We start from the raw sequence: 13,881 nt of genomic DNA on the forward strand, positions 1-13,881 counted from the left end.
GTAAGTAAGTAAGTAAGTAAGTAAGTACGCAAGTAAGTAAGTAAGTAAGTACGTAAGTAGTATATTAAACTATGGAGTCTTCCAGGTCAGTGTCAGTCAGACTCACAAACTCCACTTTTGCTTGGGAAAAGTCCAAAAAGTTATCCTGAGAAAGGGCATCACAGATCGCCATGGACATCTGGGTGAACGGCGAGTGGATCTGGCTTATGGGTGGTTTGGCTTCTCTGGGTGGACTGTCCTCCCTGGCTGGACTGCCTTCCCTGGCTGGACTGCCTTCCCTGGCTGGACTACTTTCTTCCCCGTGACTTATGGGTAGTGGGATGGTGGCTCTTTGGCTTGAAATAAACCCACCTATCCTATTGTACATGGCCATGGGCAACTTGTTATGCATTTTATTGCTGATGCTTTGGAAAAGGTACTGCAAGACGTCAAGCCCCGCTTGCGACGGCTGCTTCAGTAACGAATAAGCCAAACAATTGGCTAGTTCCAATAACTTATGAGAAGCACCCGGTCCATTTGATTCAAAAGCAAAGATTGGAATGTTTTCCACTCTTGTTAAATACGCTTGCGCTATTTGCAATGGGAACGAAACAGATAGACACGTTTGCTCGGTGCTGCCCAACAAGTTTGATTCTTTGGCAATTAGCCATACCAAGCTCTGTAACCACGCCTGTGTTAATACGATGTTAAGCTTCTGGGTGTCATTGATTTGGTCGCTCATTTGAATCCCAGTAAGTTTTTCTTGTATCTTTAGTATCCACTTTTTCTGGCTGGCTCTGTCGTAGGTATGTATCTTGTTAGTGATTTGATCGAAAAAGTCTTCTCCCGGGGTCGAAAAAACCTTGATCAATTCAGTAAATCCTTCTAAAAGTTCAGGATACTCTTCGTCATTCAACGAAGGAAACGGAATCGTGGCCTTCAAGACTATGGGTATTCCCTTTTCAAAACAAACATACCGTTCACTCACTACCAAAGTATAGTATATTTTCCGTAATTTGTGGGTTTCCGCCGGGTACTTCTCTTGATAAGTTTCCATGGAGTCTAATCGTAAGATTTGACACACAGAAATAGCGTCTCTTAAGTGCATTATGGCTTGTTTAGCACCCTGCTCTTGGTTTGTATAGTGAACGTAAAGGAAAAAAGATGCAAGTAAAGTGTCTGGGGTGGGATTCTCCCTATACCCAAATAGTTCTCGAACTCTTTTGGCTTCATTAGCATATTCAACCGATGGCTTATTACTTGCAGGAAGATTGGTAACGTTTTTATTGCTGGAAAGGAAAGAAACTTGCGTGGAAGTGGCTGCGGCCAATGAACAGGCCAATATATACTCTGATCTATTTTCTTCTGTAAGCTCAACGTAGGTTTCTCCGTCAATCACCGGCTTGATATGGAATGCCATTGGGTCAACCTTGGTCATCAATTTAGACACTAAATGAGCAATACTCACCACTGGCCAAACACAATAGTACCATGTTTGGTATATCTGTAAATAGGGTAGCAAATCCTCAAGACTTAACTTCGACTGTTCGGTGTTCCCATTAGTTTCAATGGGGACTTCACTCAAGTATTCTGTTTCAATTTTGGCTGTTTTGCTCATTCCAAGTATTCGCTCTCGGGTCTTCCTATGAATTCTTTTGGGCCCACTTCTTTTTCGAATTCGATTATTCGTACATGGGACACCATGCGTTTCACAATTCAAACACCCCATTTCCAATGATCTTTTATCACATTTAATCCTTCTCAATGAGCATCCATCACAAGGCCTTAACCTCATTTGATTATATTCTTCAACTTTACTTCTAGGCATTTTTGTTCACCTATACTTTTGAATCCGTTTTCTACGAAACCATTCACTCCTTTATACCTCTTTTCATGGGTTTGGTTTCTTTCCAAGATTCAATCCTTTTGGATAGGTATAATAGGACTTTGTTCCCCCACAAGAAATTCAAAGCTGGAAGTTCCCCCGGATTTTTTCTTTGGCTGAAAATTATTTTTTGCTGCAATTTTTGTTTTTTTTTTGCATTTTTACGAAATCTTTGCGAAGATGCATCCGTACATTTGGTGTATGGGTTTTAATTTGGTTAGTTGGCTTTTTGTGTAATGTTCATTTTCCATGATTTGTAACCGGTGCACTACCCGATGTAACGTTCTTATCATTGACTAATATCTAAAGGATAAGGTTTATTCAACCATCTTTGATTCAATCCGATACTTGGCGGGCCAGTTTGGTAGATATGTTTTCGACACTTGATGCCACTTCCTTGAAAGTGATAAAAAGCCAAAAGCCAGATGAAAATTCGAAATCTTCGATTTCCGTTAGGCAATTCATGGTTGATAAACCTGATTCGAAGAAGAAGCTGAGATCAAAGACTGGCTGTTTACATTGCCGATTCAAATTGAAGAAGAAGTGTGATGAAGTCCATCCTACTTGTACGTCGTGTAGGAAGAGGGGGGTGGAATGCGTTTGGACTATTCAACAATTTAACCCAAAGACCACCAGTTTTAAATCTTCAACAACTGAACCTGTTCGGGAGCCTACAACAGCTTCGGAAACCAAAGAACTGTCAAATAAACTTATAGTAAGGGATCTCAGTTTAAGCTATGATTCTTTAACTGAGGTCCAGCTGAATCAAAAATCAGAACATAGCCTTAGTAAAGTGGAAGATTTGAAAGGCTTGTTTAGTAGTAAGAATTCTCCAAATTATACTCTAGATGAACCATTTTCTCCATTTTTGAAAGATATTTTACTAAATGAAGAGCCGCTAAATTCCATAGAAGAGTTGGATGATAATGGTGAACCTATTGAAAATTATATAAATCAAGCTGTTTACACCCCAATATATCTTCAGCCATCTAGTAATTTCCAGTTGTTTCTTGATGGGTCAGGTATTGAGCTATTTGATGTCTACAGATACCGCGTGATTCCAATGATTAGTGTTTGTCCAGACTCTTCCAACTACCTTTTGAAAACTTACGTTACTTTGGCGGCTACTGAAGAAGCAATTCTGAATTCTTTGGCGGCTTGGGGTGCGGCCAAAAGGGATGGTCCTGATAGCGAAAGTCGGAACTATTATCGAAATAAAGCAAGAGAAATCATCGAAGAAAAGTATATAAATAACCCAAATCTTGATAAATATGGTTTCTATGTCCTACTTGCCTATTATCTTATTGATAGCGGGCTGGAAGTATTCCTGGGTGATACAAACAAATGGTATGTTTCTTTTAAATTAGCTGAAGACTTACTTAGAAGGTATGGGTCAGCTAAGAAATTTTTACATGATTTTAATTATTCGAATGATGCAAAATTTTTGATCGCAAATTTCCAATATAGGGACATCATGTCATCAGTTTCTTTGAGATTTGGTACGACATGTAAAATATTAACTTATCAAGATGCTTTTAGTAAACAGTTCAGTTTATTGGAATATGGAATCGATCCTTATCAAGGTTGTATTCAGGGCCTTTATTTGCTTATGGGTGAAATATTCAATGGAAGTGTAGAGTTGAAACATAGTCGTGAAGATCTAAATGCGAGATTGAAACAAGCTGATGAGGTTCTACCACATGATGAAGAATTTACAAAAGATGTCAATAACAGAAGGGTCAAACATTATATTAACGCTGACTCTATATATTTCGAGCTATTAAGCAAAATAGAGAAGATATCACCAAATGAAGATCAGCTATATTTCTTGATGAATAATTCTTGTGAGCTTGATTACCATTTAGCATTATTTGAATTATATCGAAATACCTGTAAACTATATTTATTGATTTACATTCGTCAAATCCAACCCATATCAAGTGAGATCCAATTGATTTTACTTGATTCTTTCAAACTAATAGATTTTGTTATGGAAAGTCATCTTCGTACCTCATTAGTCATGACATTAATAGCATGTGGTGTGTGTTGTGTAACTAATTTAGATCGCTGTGAAATGAGAAAGAAGTTCAACAAACTCCATTCACTCTGCAAAGTCGGAAACGTTAAGAAGGCCTTAAAGATTGTGGAAGAATGTTGGCTTCGAAACACCAAGGGTGAATATTGCCATGACTGGGTTACGGTTTGTGAGGGATTTGGTTGGAAATTATCTGTTTGCTAAATACCTTTTATGTATCTAGCTAGTCTTCTTTATACTGAATGAATATTTATTCATCAAATGCTTCAAAGATCAAGCAAAAATCCGGAGCGCGATTTTTTGGTTGCAAAATAATTTTGCAATTTTACGAGAGTCTTTACGGAAATTCCAATGGCTTTTATTGTGAAAAAGTTATTACCTGAACGTTGTATTCAGCCTTTGAGAGGACGGTTAAAAAATTCAAGAACACGGTCAAAGCCTTTTACATCTTGTTTCTTTTCCCATGTTTTTAAAGCTTCAATGTTCTCTTTGGGCTGGTCACCTTCAACAGCATTGAGCTGATCGCCCAAGTAAAACCCAGTTTGGAAGAAAGCAGCAAACAATGGAATGAAGGCAATACACAAGGCAGGGACAAAAAGGTATCTAGTAACATCACCGTAGGCTTTAATTCCCGCGACTCTTACCGGAGACTCATAAGGATATCCAGCTAAGAATGTAGCTTTTTCAACTATAGTTGATACCAAGGTTTCATTCACTGGCTTGGGCAAATATTCACGAAGGGAATCGGGGAGCTTAGAATTCCAGATTGGAGCAGCGATGGCAGAGCCAATTGCAGCACCTACTGAACTCCATAAAGAGAGTAAGGAAATAACGAGAGCTAAATCTTGGTGAGGAACACTGGCCTCTGAAGCAACACGGGAGCCTACGACGGAAAACGAGCCACCCATACCAACTAATAACGAACCCATAACCAACAAAGCGGTAGTTGCATCAAACCCTTTAGCTTTCACAAATAATCCCATACCGATTAATTTGATGGCAAGGCCAGCAATTTGCAATTCTTTATAGCGATGGGTAATTCTTTGAATAGCACCGGCAACCACACCGAATATACATAAAGATAAAGTTAAAGTGTTATTATAGTAAGTCCAATTTTTGACTGACCAGTCCTTAACTACCAAGACATAGGAACTAAAATAAGTACTTCTAATATAGCCAGCCAACATGTAAATAAAATCAATAATCACAGCACAGATAAAAGTTCTATTTGTAATAATACGTTTTGGCATACAAGGGAAGGGGGCCAAATACATTTCATAAAGGGTGAATACGAGTAATAAGATTCCACCAACGACAACCATTGCAATCATGGAGGGATTGTGCCATTTACCTTCCGCAGTAGAATAAAGGGAGAATGGTAACAATAAAAGGGAAAATGCAAATCCCAATAAGACCAATCCCATAGCATCTATTTGAATGAGGCCATCTTTAAATAATTTTTTATAATTTTTATCAGCTACATCATTGGTAACATCGTATTTACAAGAAGCAATATTGATTTTACCAGTTTTCATTGCCTTTCTATCTAGCCATAACATGACTGTAATAGCAGGTAGAAGACAAACCGGGATAATAATGGCAAACATTCCATACCCCCAGCGCCAATTAGTCCCCGTGATGTCTTGCACGATTAAGCCAGCAAACCAACAGTTGATGATGAAAGGAGTGGCTAATAAAGAATTGATAAAACCTCTCCATTTCAAAGGGGTTAAATCAGCAACAATGATTGAATTCATCAAAGTTAAACCAGAACCACCAATTGCCACAAAGACTTCTCCAATAACAAAAGCCGTAATACTTGGACTAGCAGCAGATATAATATAGCCTAAAACATAAAATACCAACACTACTATATAGGTGATTGGGCGAGAAGTTATATCTGAAATTTTGGCCAAGAAGGGTTTACAAATTGAAGAAATAATTCTAGTAGCGATTTCCACGGTCGAAATCATTGAATGTCGATTGAAAGAAGACGTAGCGAACGGCTGATAGTTGAACGTAGTGGAGCCATCCAAGGCGTAAGCCCAAGCGGTTAACAAGATTGAGATAGCGAAGATCCAAGTTATCAATCGTCCTCTTTTCTCATCTTTCATTGTATCAACAATTGCTTCAATATGGGCAACACCTCTAGTTTTTTCAGCTTCATTCAAATGCTTGGATTCGTATTCGTCTATCTTGATGTGCTTTTCGTCGCAGGGTCTTTCCTCGACCAGCGAGGTATTCAAATTATCTGAGCCTTCATATTGCTTAATATCTCCTTGTGCTTTTAACATCTTTTCTACTTTGACAATTTGACAATATAGATCTATCTGATAAAGCGAAACATCTTACTTATACCAAAAATATACAATTTTTACAAATAACAAATAACACAGGTCCGGTGAGCTCAAAAGAAACTTCAACAATAGCCTTGCCAACTGGCTATTGCCAAGTACTAACCATATGACTCAAGCAGAGTAGTTTTGGGTGCCAAAAAGGCATTTCAGCGGAAAACTCCTCTTAAATGTGGTGATGGATCAGATAAATCAACTACTGTATATGACACTACTCGTTGATTGGTTCCTGTGAATTTCTTGGTTCACTCAAGTCCAATCAGAATGGCGGAAGTGCCTATTGTCTCTTCTATGTATTGCATTTGCGTAAGCTGAACCTTATTAGCTTCGTATTTGTAGCTTCTATTGGTTGCAAACAAACAGCCGTACCTCCCATGGAAGGGTAGCTGTTTATTACTCCCAGAAAGGTATATATGAAGTGCTGCGAGCCGCTAATTCTACAGCCGTGCAGAGGAGAACGGCCAGGGAAACCTCACCCGCTTAATCTTTAGCACCCGAAAGGGCTGCGCTTAGATATTCCAATCTCAGCCAAGTGAGTCACTGAAGAAACCTAGATACTTAGATGGATACTTAGATGAATACTTAAACAGGTGCGGATTACTTGTATTTACTGCCAGACAAACTTCAATAATTGAATCAACATTTATAGCATGAACGTTACTATAAGACCTATTAAGCCGGAGGATAAGTCCGTTTGGATTGACATGTGGACTGGCAAGGATGGTTATATTGAGTTTTATAGATCAAGCCACTTAATTACTGATGAGATTACTCAAACTACGTTCAAGCGATTTTTCGATCAGGACGAACCGGTTTATTCGATTGTTGCAGTCAACAATGAAACCAATGAAATCATTGGTTTTGCAAATTACTTAACTCATCGTAATACCTGGACCATCGAAGATGCTCTTTATTTAAATGACTTATTCGTCAAACCAACCACCAGATTGAATGGAGTCGGTAGAAAGTTGATTGAGTATATTTACAATGAAGCCGACCGGTTGAACTGCAAGAAATGCTATTGGTCAACCCAATTCGAGAACCACCGAGCTCAATTGTTATATACCAAGATTGGGGTTAAAAGTGGATTTCTTCTTTATAAAAGGCCCTGAAACCACCTCCGTACCCTTTATATATCACGTGAATGGTTTTTTTTTTGGATTTATTTTTCTCTTAATATACGATTAGCTAACGTGGGTCGATAAACCATGTAATTTTCTTCTTTAGCCATGACTGTGGAAGTACATGCCAATAAGGATCCTGATACCGTGCGTATCTTTATCATAAGACACGGTCAAACTGACCATAATGTTACCAAAGTCTTACAAGGACACTTAGATATCGATCTTAATGACCATGGTAAGAATCAAGCTGATACAGTTGCCAAATACTTATCGTCGATACCATTTGATTTCTTTGTCAGTTCTGACTTGCTTCGTTGTCAGAATACTACTAAACCCATTCTTTCGTATCATCCGGATGTTCCTTTGAAATTAACTGAAAATTTACGGGAACGTAATATGGGAGTGGTTCAAGGTATGTTATTAAAGGATGCCATTGCACAATACGGGGAAGATTTCAGAAATTTAGGAGAAAAATTTCCCGACCTTATTCATCGGGTTGAATTAGAATGGGATTCATTAATAAAATCAAGTTTACACAATAACTATAATAACGTGGGTATTTGCACCCATGGAGGGGTCATTACTGGGTTTATCAACTATCTCTATGGGGTTAAACGTTACGATTTATACAAATATTTGGATCCGGAATCTTTGAAAGTTCCCTTTAATACTTCGGTCTCGGTCATTGATGTGAACAAACATACCAAACAGGGTGTGATACAACGATTCGGGCTAACTTCTCATTTAGGTGGACAATTCGAAGTCAAAGATCAATTATTAAGATAACTACAGTGAATTTTCAACCGTATAGAAATGATTATATTAGAAATTTATAAATAGCTAGAATTATAATAGTGTAATAGTGTAATATATTTTTTTTTAGTTTTTTTAGTTTTTTCAAAGTTTTTTTTTTTTTTTTTTTGTATGTCTTTTTCTTAGTACTATGTATAAATATATGAAATAAATATGACTTATTTGATCATTTCTGGATCAATGGTATTAGATCTAGAAAATGAAGCGTATTTCTTGAATGGATCAGTTCTTTCTAAATCGTATTCAGGATTTTTAACATTTTCCTTATAACGACGTTTATAGACTCTCTTAATCCATTTCCAACATTCTGCTCCTAATAAAAACATTATAGAGCATGCAAATGCAACCCCCCATTCATATCCAATACCTTTATGAAGGAATACTTTATCGTTAATAACTGGAATATAAACAACTGGGAAAACAGTGACAAACCCACCAATAACTGACCAAAATAAAAATTGATTGTCCCATAAATCAAGTGCAGTTTGTTTCCACCATGGATTATCAGTGTCTTGTCTCATATAGAATAATGAATTCCATGGATGAATACATTCCCATGCCAATATCAATGCACACCAAGTCATATTAGCAAACGATGCTGATCTACCTCTGAAAACTAAATCACAAATTTCAGTATCGGCATTATTTGCATTACAATCAACACCTAAATCACCATTACCTTTACCAAAAACAATAACAACAAAACATAATAAACATGAGCAGGCCATCCAGAAACCATAAACAATCATATCAGTAATAACTTCCTTTGTGAAAATACTATTATTTGGAGGTCTTGATAATAAATCATGTCCCTTTTCTCTACCTAACCCCATTGCTGGGAAACATGAAGTAACAACTAAAATCCATAAAACTTCAACTGGAGAAAGAGGGAAAACTGAAAATCCAGTTTCATCAATAAAAGCTAAACCAATCATTAAATAAAAAGCTTGAGCAACATTTTCTGCTAATAATTGTAAAACGAATTTTTGAATATTTGCAGACATTCTTCTACCTTCTTCAATTGCATTTAAAATAGATGCGAAATTATCATCAGTTAAAACAATATCACTTGCATCTTTAGCAACATCTGAACCATTAAGACCCATTGCAATACCAACATCAGCTTTTTTCAAAGAAGGAGAGTCATTAACCCCATCACCAGTCATTGCACAAAATTTTTTACGACGATGTAAAGCATCAATCATTCTAACTTTAGTTTGAGGAGCACAACGAGCAATAACTAAAGGTAAAACTGGTAAATCATCAATTTCTTGATCAGTTAAACCATCAAACTCATTAGCAGTCATAACCATAGCTTGAACAACATCTTCAGAATAGTGATATAAATTATGAGGTAAAATCCCGACTTCTTGAGCAATTGCTTTAGCAGTAGCAGGATGGTCACCAGTTAACATATGAACATTTATACCTGCTTTATGACATAATTTAACTGAGCCGGCAGTTTCTTTTCTTGGAGGATCATAAATACCAATTAAACCTTGGAAAGTTAATTCACTTTCAATATAATCACGATTTTTCAAATCTTCATCAGAGATATCACTTGGTAAAGTTTTAGTAGCAAAAGCCAAAACTCTTAAACCTTGCAGAGAAAGAGAATCCATATTATTTTCAATTTGTTTAACGTCTTCTTCACTTAATTCAATTAAGTCATTTGAATCAGTTAATTCTTCTTCGTTACCGTACCAAGTAGTACAACTAGCTAAAACTCTTTCAACGGCACCTTTAGCATAAACTTGAGATTTTTCAGAATCTTTATAAACAGCAGACATTCTTTTAATACTTGAATCGAAGGGGAACTCAGCCAAATGAACATATTCCGAATTATTATCTAAAAATGATTCACGATTAAAGCCAACTCTACTAGTTAAAACTTGAATAGCAATTTCGGTTGGATCACCATGAGCTTTCCAAACCAATTCACCCGAATCATCATCTTTAGATTGATTAATAGTAGCAATGTTGGCCAAAGTAGCAGTTTTCAACCAGGAAGTAAAATTTTTTGGGAATTTTTCATGATTTGATTTATCAATTTGAATAAAATCAAATTCTTCATCGGAATTTTTAATGAAATAAGGACTATTTGGAGAGAACGATAATTCAGCTAAAGTTGGATTGAAAGGTTCATTTGTATCTTCAATATCATAAGTCCCAACGGTTGGAATCCAAAGTTTTTTAGCAACCATTTTACCTTGGGTTAAAGTACCAGTTTTATCAGAACAAATATCATTAATACCACCCAAAGCTTCCAAAGAATCCAATTTACGAACAATAACATTCTTCATCACCATAACTTGGGCCCCAACTGCCATAGTAATGGTTAAAACCACAATCAAAGCACTGGGAATCATGGAAAGAGCCACACAAATAGCATAAATTGCAACTTCTTTATTAACTCTCATTTTTTGAGACCCCATAACAATGATTGCAAAAATCACGGCAATCCAAAATAAGAAAATGGCTAACCAAGATAATTTTCTTTGTAAAGGAGTCCCCACGCTAATACCCAAGATATTGCCACAGATGTCTTTCCAAGTTCCAAAAAAGGCTCTTGAGTAGTCTCTTTTTCTAGGTTTACCATTTGATTTGTCAACTTTACGAATGATCCCACTACCAGAACGAAGACTTTGAGCAATTTTCCCAATCTCAGTGTTTAACCCGGTGGAAACAGCTATACCAGTACCACGACCTTTAGAAACCACCGACAGGGAGAAAACCATATTCAAACGATCCCCAACTGGGATTGGAGTGGAGAAATCCGAGTAAACTTCTTCGTGGTTTTTAGCAATTGGTAACGATTCCCCGGTTAAAAGGGCTTCATCGGTTTCCAAATTCATTGAATCAGTTAATCTTAAATCTGCTGGGATAGTATCCCCAACCTTGATATGAACAATATCACCAGGAACCAATTCTTCCGCGGGTAAACTAACATCGTCACCATTTCTAGTGACTCTAGCGGTAGGAGAACTCAAAGAACGTAAAGACCCCATGGTTTTTTCAGCTTTAAATTCTTGAATAAAACCAACAAAGATGTTTAACCCAACGACAAACCCAATGACCCCACCGGAGATCCAATCTTTAATAGCCAAGGCAATAACCATTGAAATGATCAAAACCAAAATCATGGCGTTGAAGACTTGATGGGCCAAGATCTTACTATAAGAGATTTTTTCATCTTCTCCCAAGGTATTGGAACCGTGGGTTGATCTTGATTGGTCAGCTTCTCCCGTACTGAACCCATTATCAACGTTTACTTTAAAGTGATTAGCAACCTGTTCAATTGGTAATCTATGTGGTTGAAATTCATTAGTTTGTAATGAACTGGCACTTGAATCAATCCGAGACTTTGATTTTTCTGTTATATTATTAGTTTGCTTAGAAGATGTTGAAGTATCATCATCAAAACGAATGTTTGTTCCAGTATCTGGCTGATTAGCGGTCATAATAATGATTTTAACCTACAGAAAATCATTACATTTCCATTTAGTTCGTATTATTCCGGGGAATTCTCCAATATTTATATAACCTTATTTGATAAAAGCAATAAAAAAGTCTAATTGTTACTGGAATATCTAATTTCAAGGGCCAAGAGAGAATACTATCATTTTTTTTTCTCAATCTCTTGTCATTCTTGGCCCATCTTCGGTACTTGCTTAATCTCTACTATTACCGTGTCTGCTGTCTCCATCATCTCTACCTCGATCTATATTCGCTCGCACCATCCACTACTGTCAACCACAAGTTGTCGACGGTAAATTGTCAACCGTAAATTGTCAACTGTCAAGATGGTAAGGCTGACAGAACTCACTAATTTGGAAATGCAGCTGGTTTGGGGCGCACACGCCTCGCCACACAAAAAGCACAAAAAGCATCACCGGGGTCTGGTCACGTTATCACCCCATCCGCCGTTTGCTATCTGAAATTAATTTCAGGTAATTGATAAGCCGTCCACGTGCCGTTTACGAGGTGTGGGGGTGCCTCTTTGGGTATCTGGTCGTATTAGCTAGTATTCTTTACTCCGATAGTGAAAACGGTTTAATTATTGATTGGAGTGATTAATTGAACATCCAAAAATGATTAATTGAATATTGGAGCGATTAATTGAATATCCAAAAATGATTGAATATTGGAAGTGATTGAATATTGGAAGTGATTGAATATTGAAAAAAGTGATCAGTTTTCTAAAAATGCAAAAAGAAAGTCTACAGCACGATGGTTTCCATTATGGTCTCCCACTAACGTACTCAGCATCGCTCTCAGCAGCTTAATAATTATTGATCGGACGGGTAATCATGCTTTATGCTGGATATGGCCGTAGACATTTCACTGGAAATTTTGGTTTACTATACGCACGGATGTTTAAGGATGTCGAAAATTGGTGTTTTCAAAAAAATCATTTCTATCACATCACTTAATTCAACATGGGTTTTCTTGACTAAACATAGTCTTTCCCACTCTAGGTATATATTAGTAAATAGTTATTAAATATATATTCTAATACGTCAAAAAAAAAAAAAACCTAAATATACGTGAAAAAAAAAATACGGGTCATAAAGGGAAAGTATATAATCAGTAAGGGCGGGGGATTTTGCAGGATGAAAAAGCAGAAGTTTTGAGCTAAAGTAGTAGTTTATGGCCTGCAATTAGCCAATCTCGTGAACAGAAAACCCTGAGCTGATACGAGGAATGTTTGTTTTCAAAGGAGCAATTGGTTATACTACTTCGGAGAGAAAGGTACACCCTTGAAAATAAGGAGATAGAACTGGTGGATTGGGCCGAATAAATACTCAAGGTTTTTCTCGAGCACTGTGCCAGAACAAGAAAGAACATCAATATGAAGCATGGTCATACTGACAAGTCGGTGTGGCTCTCGCAAGGCATCCTACATATATAAATAAATATCTATACCCACGTTATATGAATGGGGTGCCAGTAAGTGTCAGTAGCAGCCGTCGGAATAGGGTTAACTGGAACAATCTTATACTGGCGGTAAAGTCGATTCCACGGTAAGCATCATTTAAAAGAAGGATTTGGTTGTAACTAAAACCAGCGTTAAGAGGAAAAGTGACCATTTGGCAATGTATTGAGGCTCAGTGAACAAGCCCATAGGTTTGGAGATCTTCAAGTTTGGTAGTAGGTAAGTTTGACTTTCCCCAGCCATCTAGCAAGTAGTACACCGATGCCTAGCAGTTAAAATATCATTTACAGAGAGAATCAGAATTACATGATGTTTACTTGGGTTAGGTGACTCGTTAAATATTTCAGAAAATCGACCATATATCTCATTACATATCTAGATCATCCCAATTTGTACAGCAGACTTAATATTGGCCGTTGCCATAGGAGTATGAATTGTTACGGTTACAACTATTTCTGTTATAATTACTACCATTAAATCTGCTATTGTTATTACCATTGAATCTGCTATTGTTATTACCATTGAATCTGCTACTGTTATTACCATTGAATCTGCTACTGTTATTACCATTGAATCTGCTATTGTTATTACCACCGTTATATCTGTTGTATTGTTATTACCACCGTTATATCTGTTGTACTTGTTTCTGTATCCGTGAATATTTCTTCTAACATTCAAATCATTAATTTCCATTCTATTGGATTGATACAGATTGTTTCTTTGAGTAACGGTTTTTATTCCCATAAATTTGGGGT

At 36.9% G+C, this 13,881-nt stretch overlaps 7 protein-coding genes across 7 annotated transcripts; 3 read left to right on the forward strand and 4 right to left on the reverse strand.

The window, feature by feature from the left end:
* Nucleotides 1–158: 158 nt before the first annotated feature.
* HYPBUDRAFT_156587 (Zn(II)2Cys6 transcription factor) lies at nucleotides 159–1,774 on the reverse strand (the record flags this gene model as incomplete). The annotated part of the gene is made up of 3 exons (XM_020222217.1): nucleotides 159–199; nucleotides 352–1,327; nucleotides 1,397–1,774. The coding sequence occupies 3 exons, from the start codon at nucleotides 1,772–1,774 to the stop codon at nucleotides 159–161; spliced, it is 1,395 nt and encodes a 464-aa protein (XP_020076931.1).
* Nucleotides 1,775–2,193: 419 nt separating this feature from the next.
* Nucleotides 2,194–4,103, forward strand: UGA33 (Uga33p; the record flags this gene model as incomplete). The annotated part of the gene is made up of 2 exons (XM_020222529.1): nucleotides 2,194–2,499; nucleotides 2,641–4,103. The coding sequence occupies exons 1-2, from the start codon at nucleotides 2,235–2,237 to the stop codon at nucleotides 4,101–4,103; spliced, it is 1,728 nt and encodes a 575-aa protein (XP_020076932.1). The 5' UTR covers nucleotides 2,194–2,234.
* HYPBUDRAFT_239869 (MFS general substrate transporter) lies at nucleotides 3,844–6,193 on the reverse strand (the record flags this gene model as incomplete). Its single annotated transcript, XM_020223254.1, has 2 exons — nucleotides 3,844–6,073; nucleotides 6,131–6,193. The coding sequence occupies 2 exons, from the start codon at nucleotides 6,191–6,193 to the stop codon at nucleotides 4,292–4,294; spliced, it is 1,845 nt and encodes a 614-aa protein (XP_020076933.1). The 3' UTR covers nucleotides 3,844–4,291.
* A 537-nt stretch (nucleotides 6,194–6,730) lies between these two features.
* On the forward strand, nucleotides 6,731–7,453 carry HPA2 (D-amino-acid N-acetyltransferase). The gene has a single exon (XM_020221115.1). The coding sequence runs from the start codon at nucleotides 6,904–6,906 to the stop codon at nucleotides 7,363–7,365; it is 462 nt and encodes a 153-aa protein (XP_020076934.1). The 5' UTR covers nucleotides 6,731–6,903; the 3' UTR covers nucleotides 7,366–7,453.
* A 29-nt stretch (nucleotides 7,454–7,482) lies between these two features.
* On the forward strand, nucleotides 7,483–8,243 carry HYPBUDRAFT_137693 (phosphoglycerate mutase; the record flags this gene model as incomplete). Its single annotated transcript, XM_020219635.1, has 1 exon — nucleotides 7,483–8,243. One exon carries the CDS (start codon nucleotides 7,483–7,485, stop codon nucleotides 8,161–8,163), a length of 681 nt encoding a protein of 226 aa, XP_020076935.1. The 3' UTR covers nucleotides 8,164–8,243.
* A 105-nt stretch (nucleotides 8,244–8,348) lies between these two features.
* Nucleotides 8,349–11,651, reverse strand: HYPBUDRAFT_148171 (potassium/sodium eff; the record flags this gene model as incomplete). Its single annotated transcript, XM_020220106.1, has 1 exon — nucleotides 8,349–11,651. One exon carries the CDS (start codon nucleotides 11,649–11,651, stop codon nucleotides 8,349–8,351), a length of 3,303 nt encoding a protein of 1,100 aa, XP_020076936.1.
* A 1,878-nt stretch (nucleotides 11,652–13,529) lies between these two features.
* On the reverse strand, nucleotides 13,530–13,819 carry HYPBUDRAFT_5699 (uncharacterized protein; the record flags this gene model as incomplete). The annotated part of the gene is made up of 2 exons (XM_020223517.1): nucleotides 13,530–13,728; nucleotides 13,767–13,819. 2 exons carry the CDS (start codon nucleotides 13,817–13,819, stop codon nucleotides 13,530–13,532), a joined length of 252 nt encoding a protein of 83 aa, XP_020076937.1.
* Nucleotides 13,820–13,881: the final 62 nt, after the last annotated feature.

This window comes from Hyphopichia burtonii, assembly GCF_001661395.1.
Source record: "Hyphopichia burtonii NRRL Y-1933 unplaced genomic scaffold HYPBUscaffold_3, whole genome shotgun sequence".
In the NCBI taxonomy this organism is placed as follows: domain Eukaryota; kingdom Fungi; phylum Ascomycota; class Pichiomycetes; order Serinales; family Debaryomycetaceae; genus Hyphopichia; species Hyphopichia burtonii.

Coding starts and splice junctions, on each gene's coding strand:
- HPA2 (XM_020221115.1), top strand. CDS start 6,904: ATGAACGTTACTATAAGACCTATTAAGCCGGAGGATAAGTCCGTTTGG.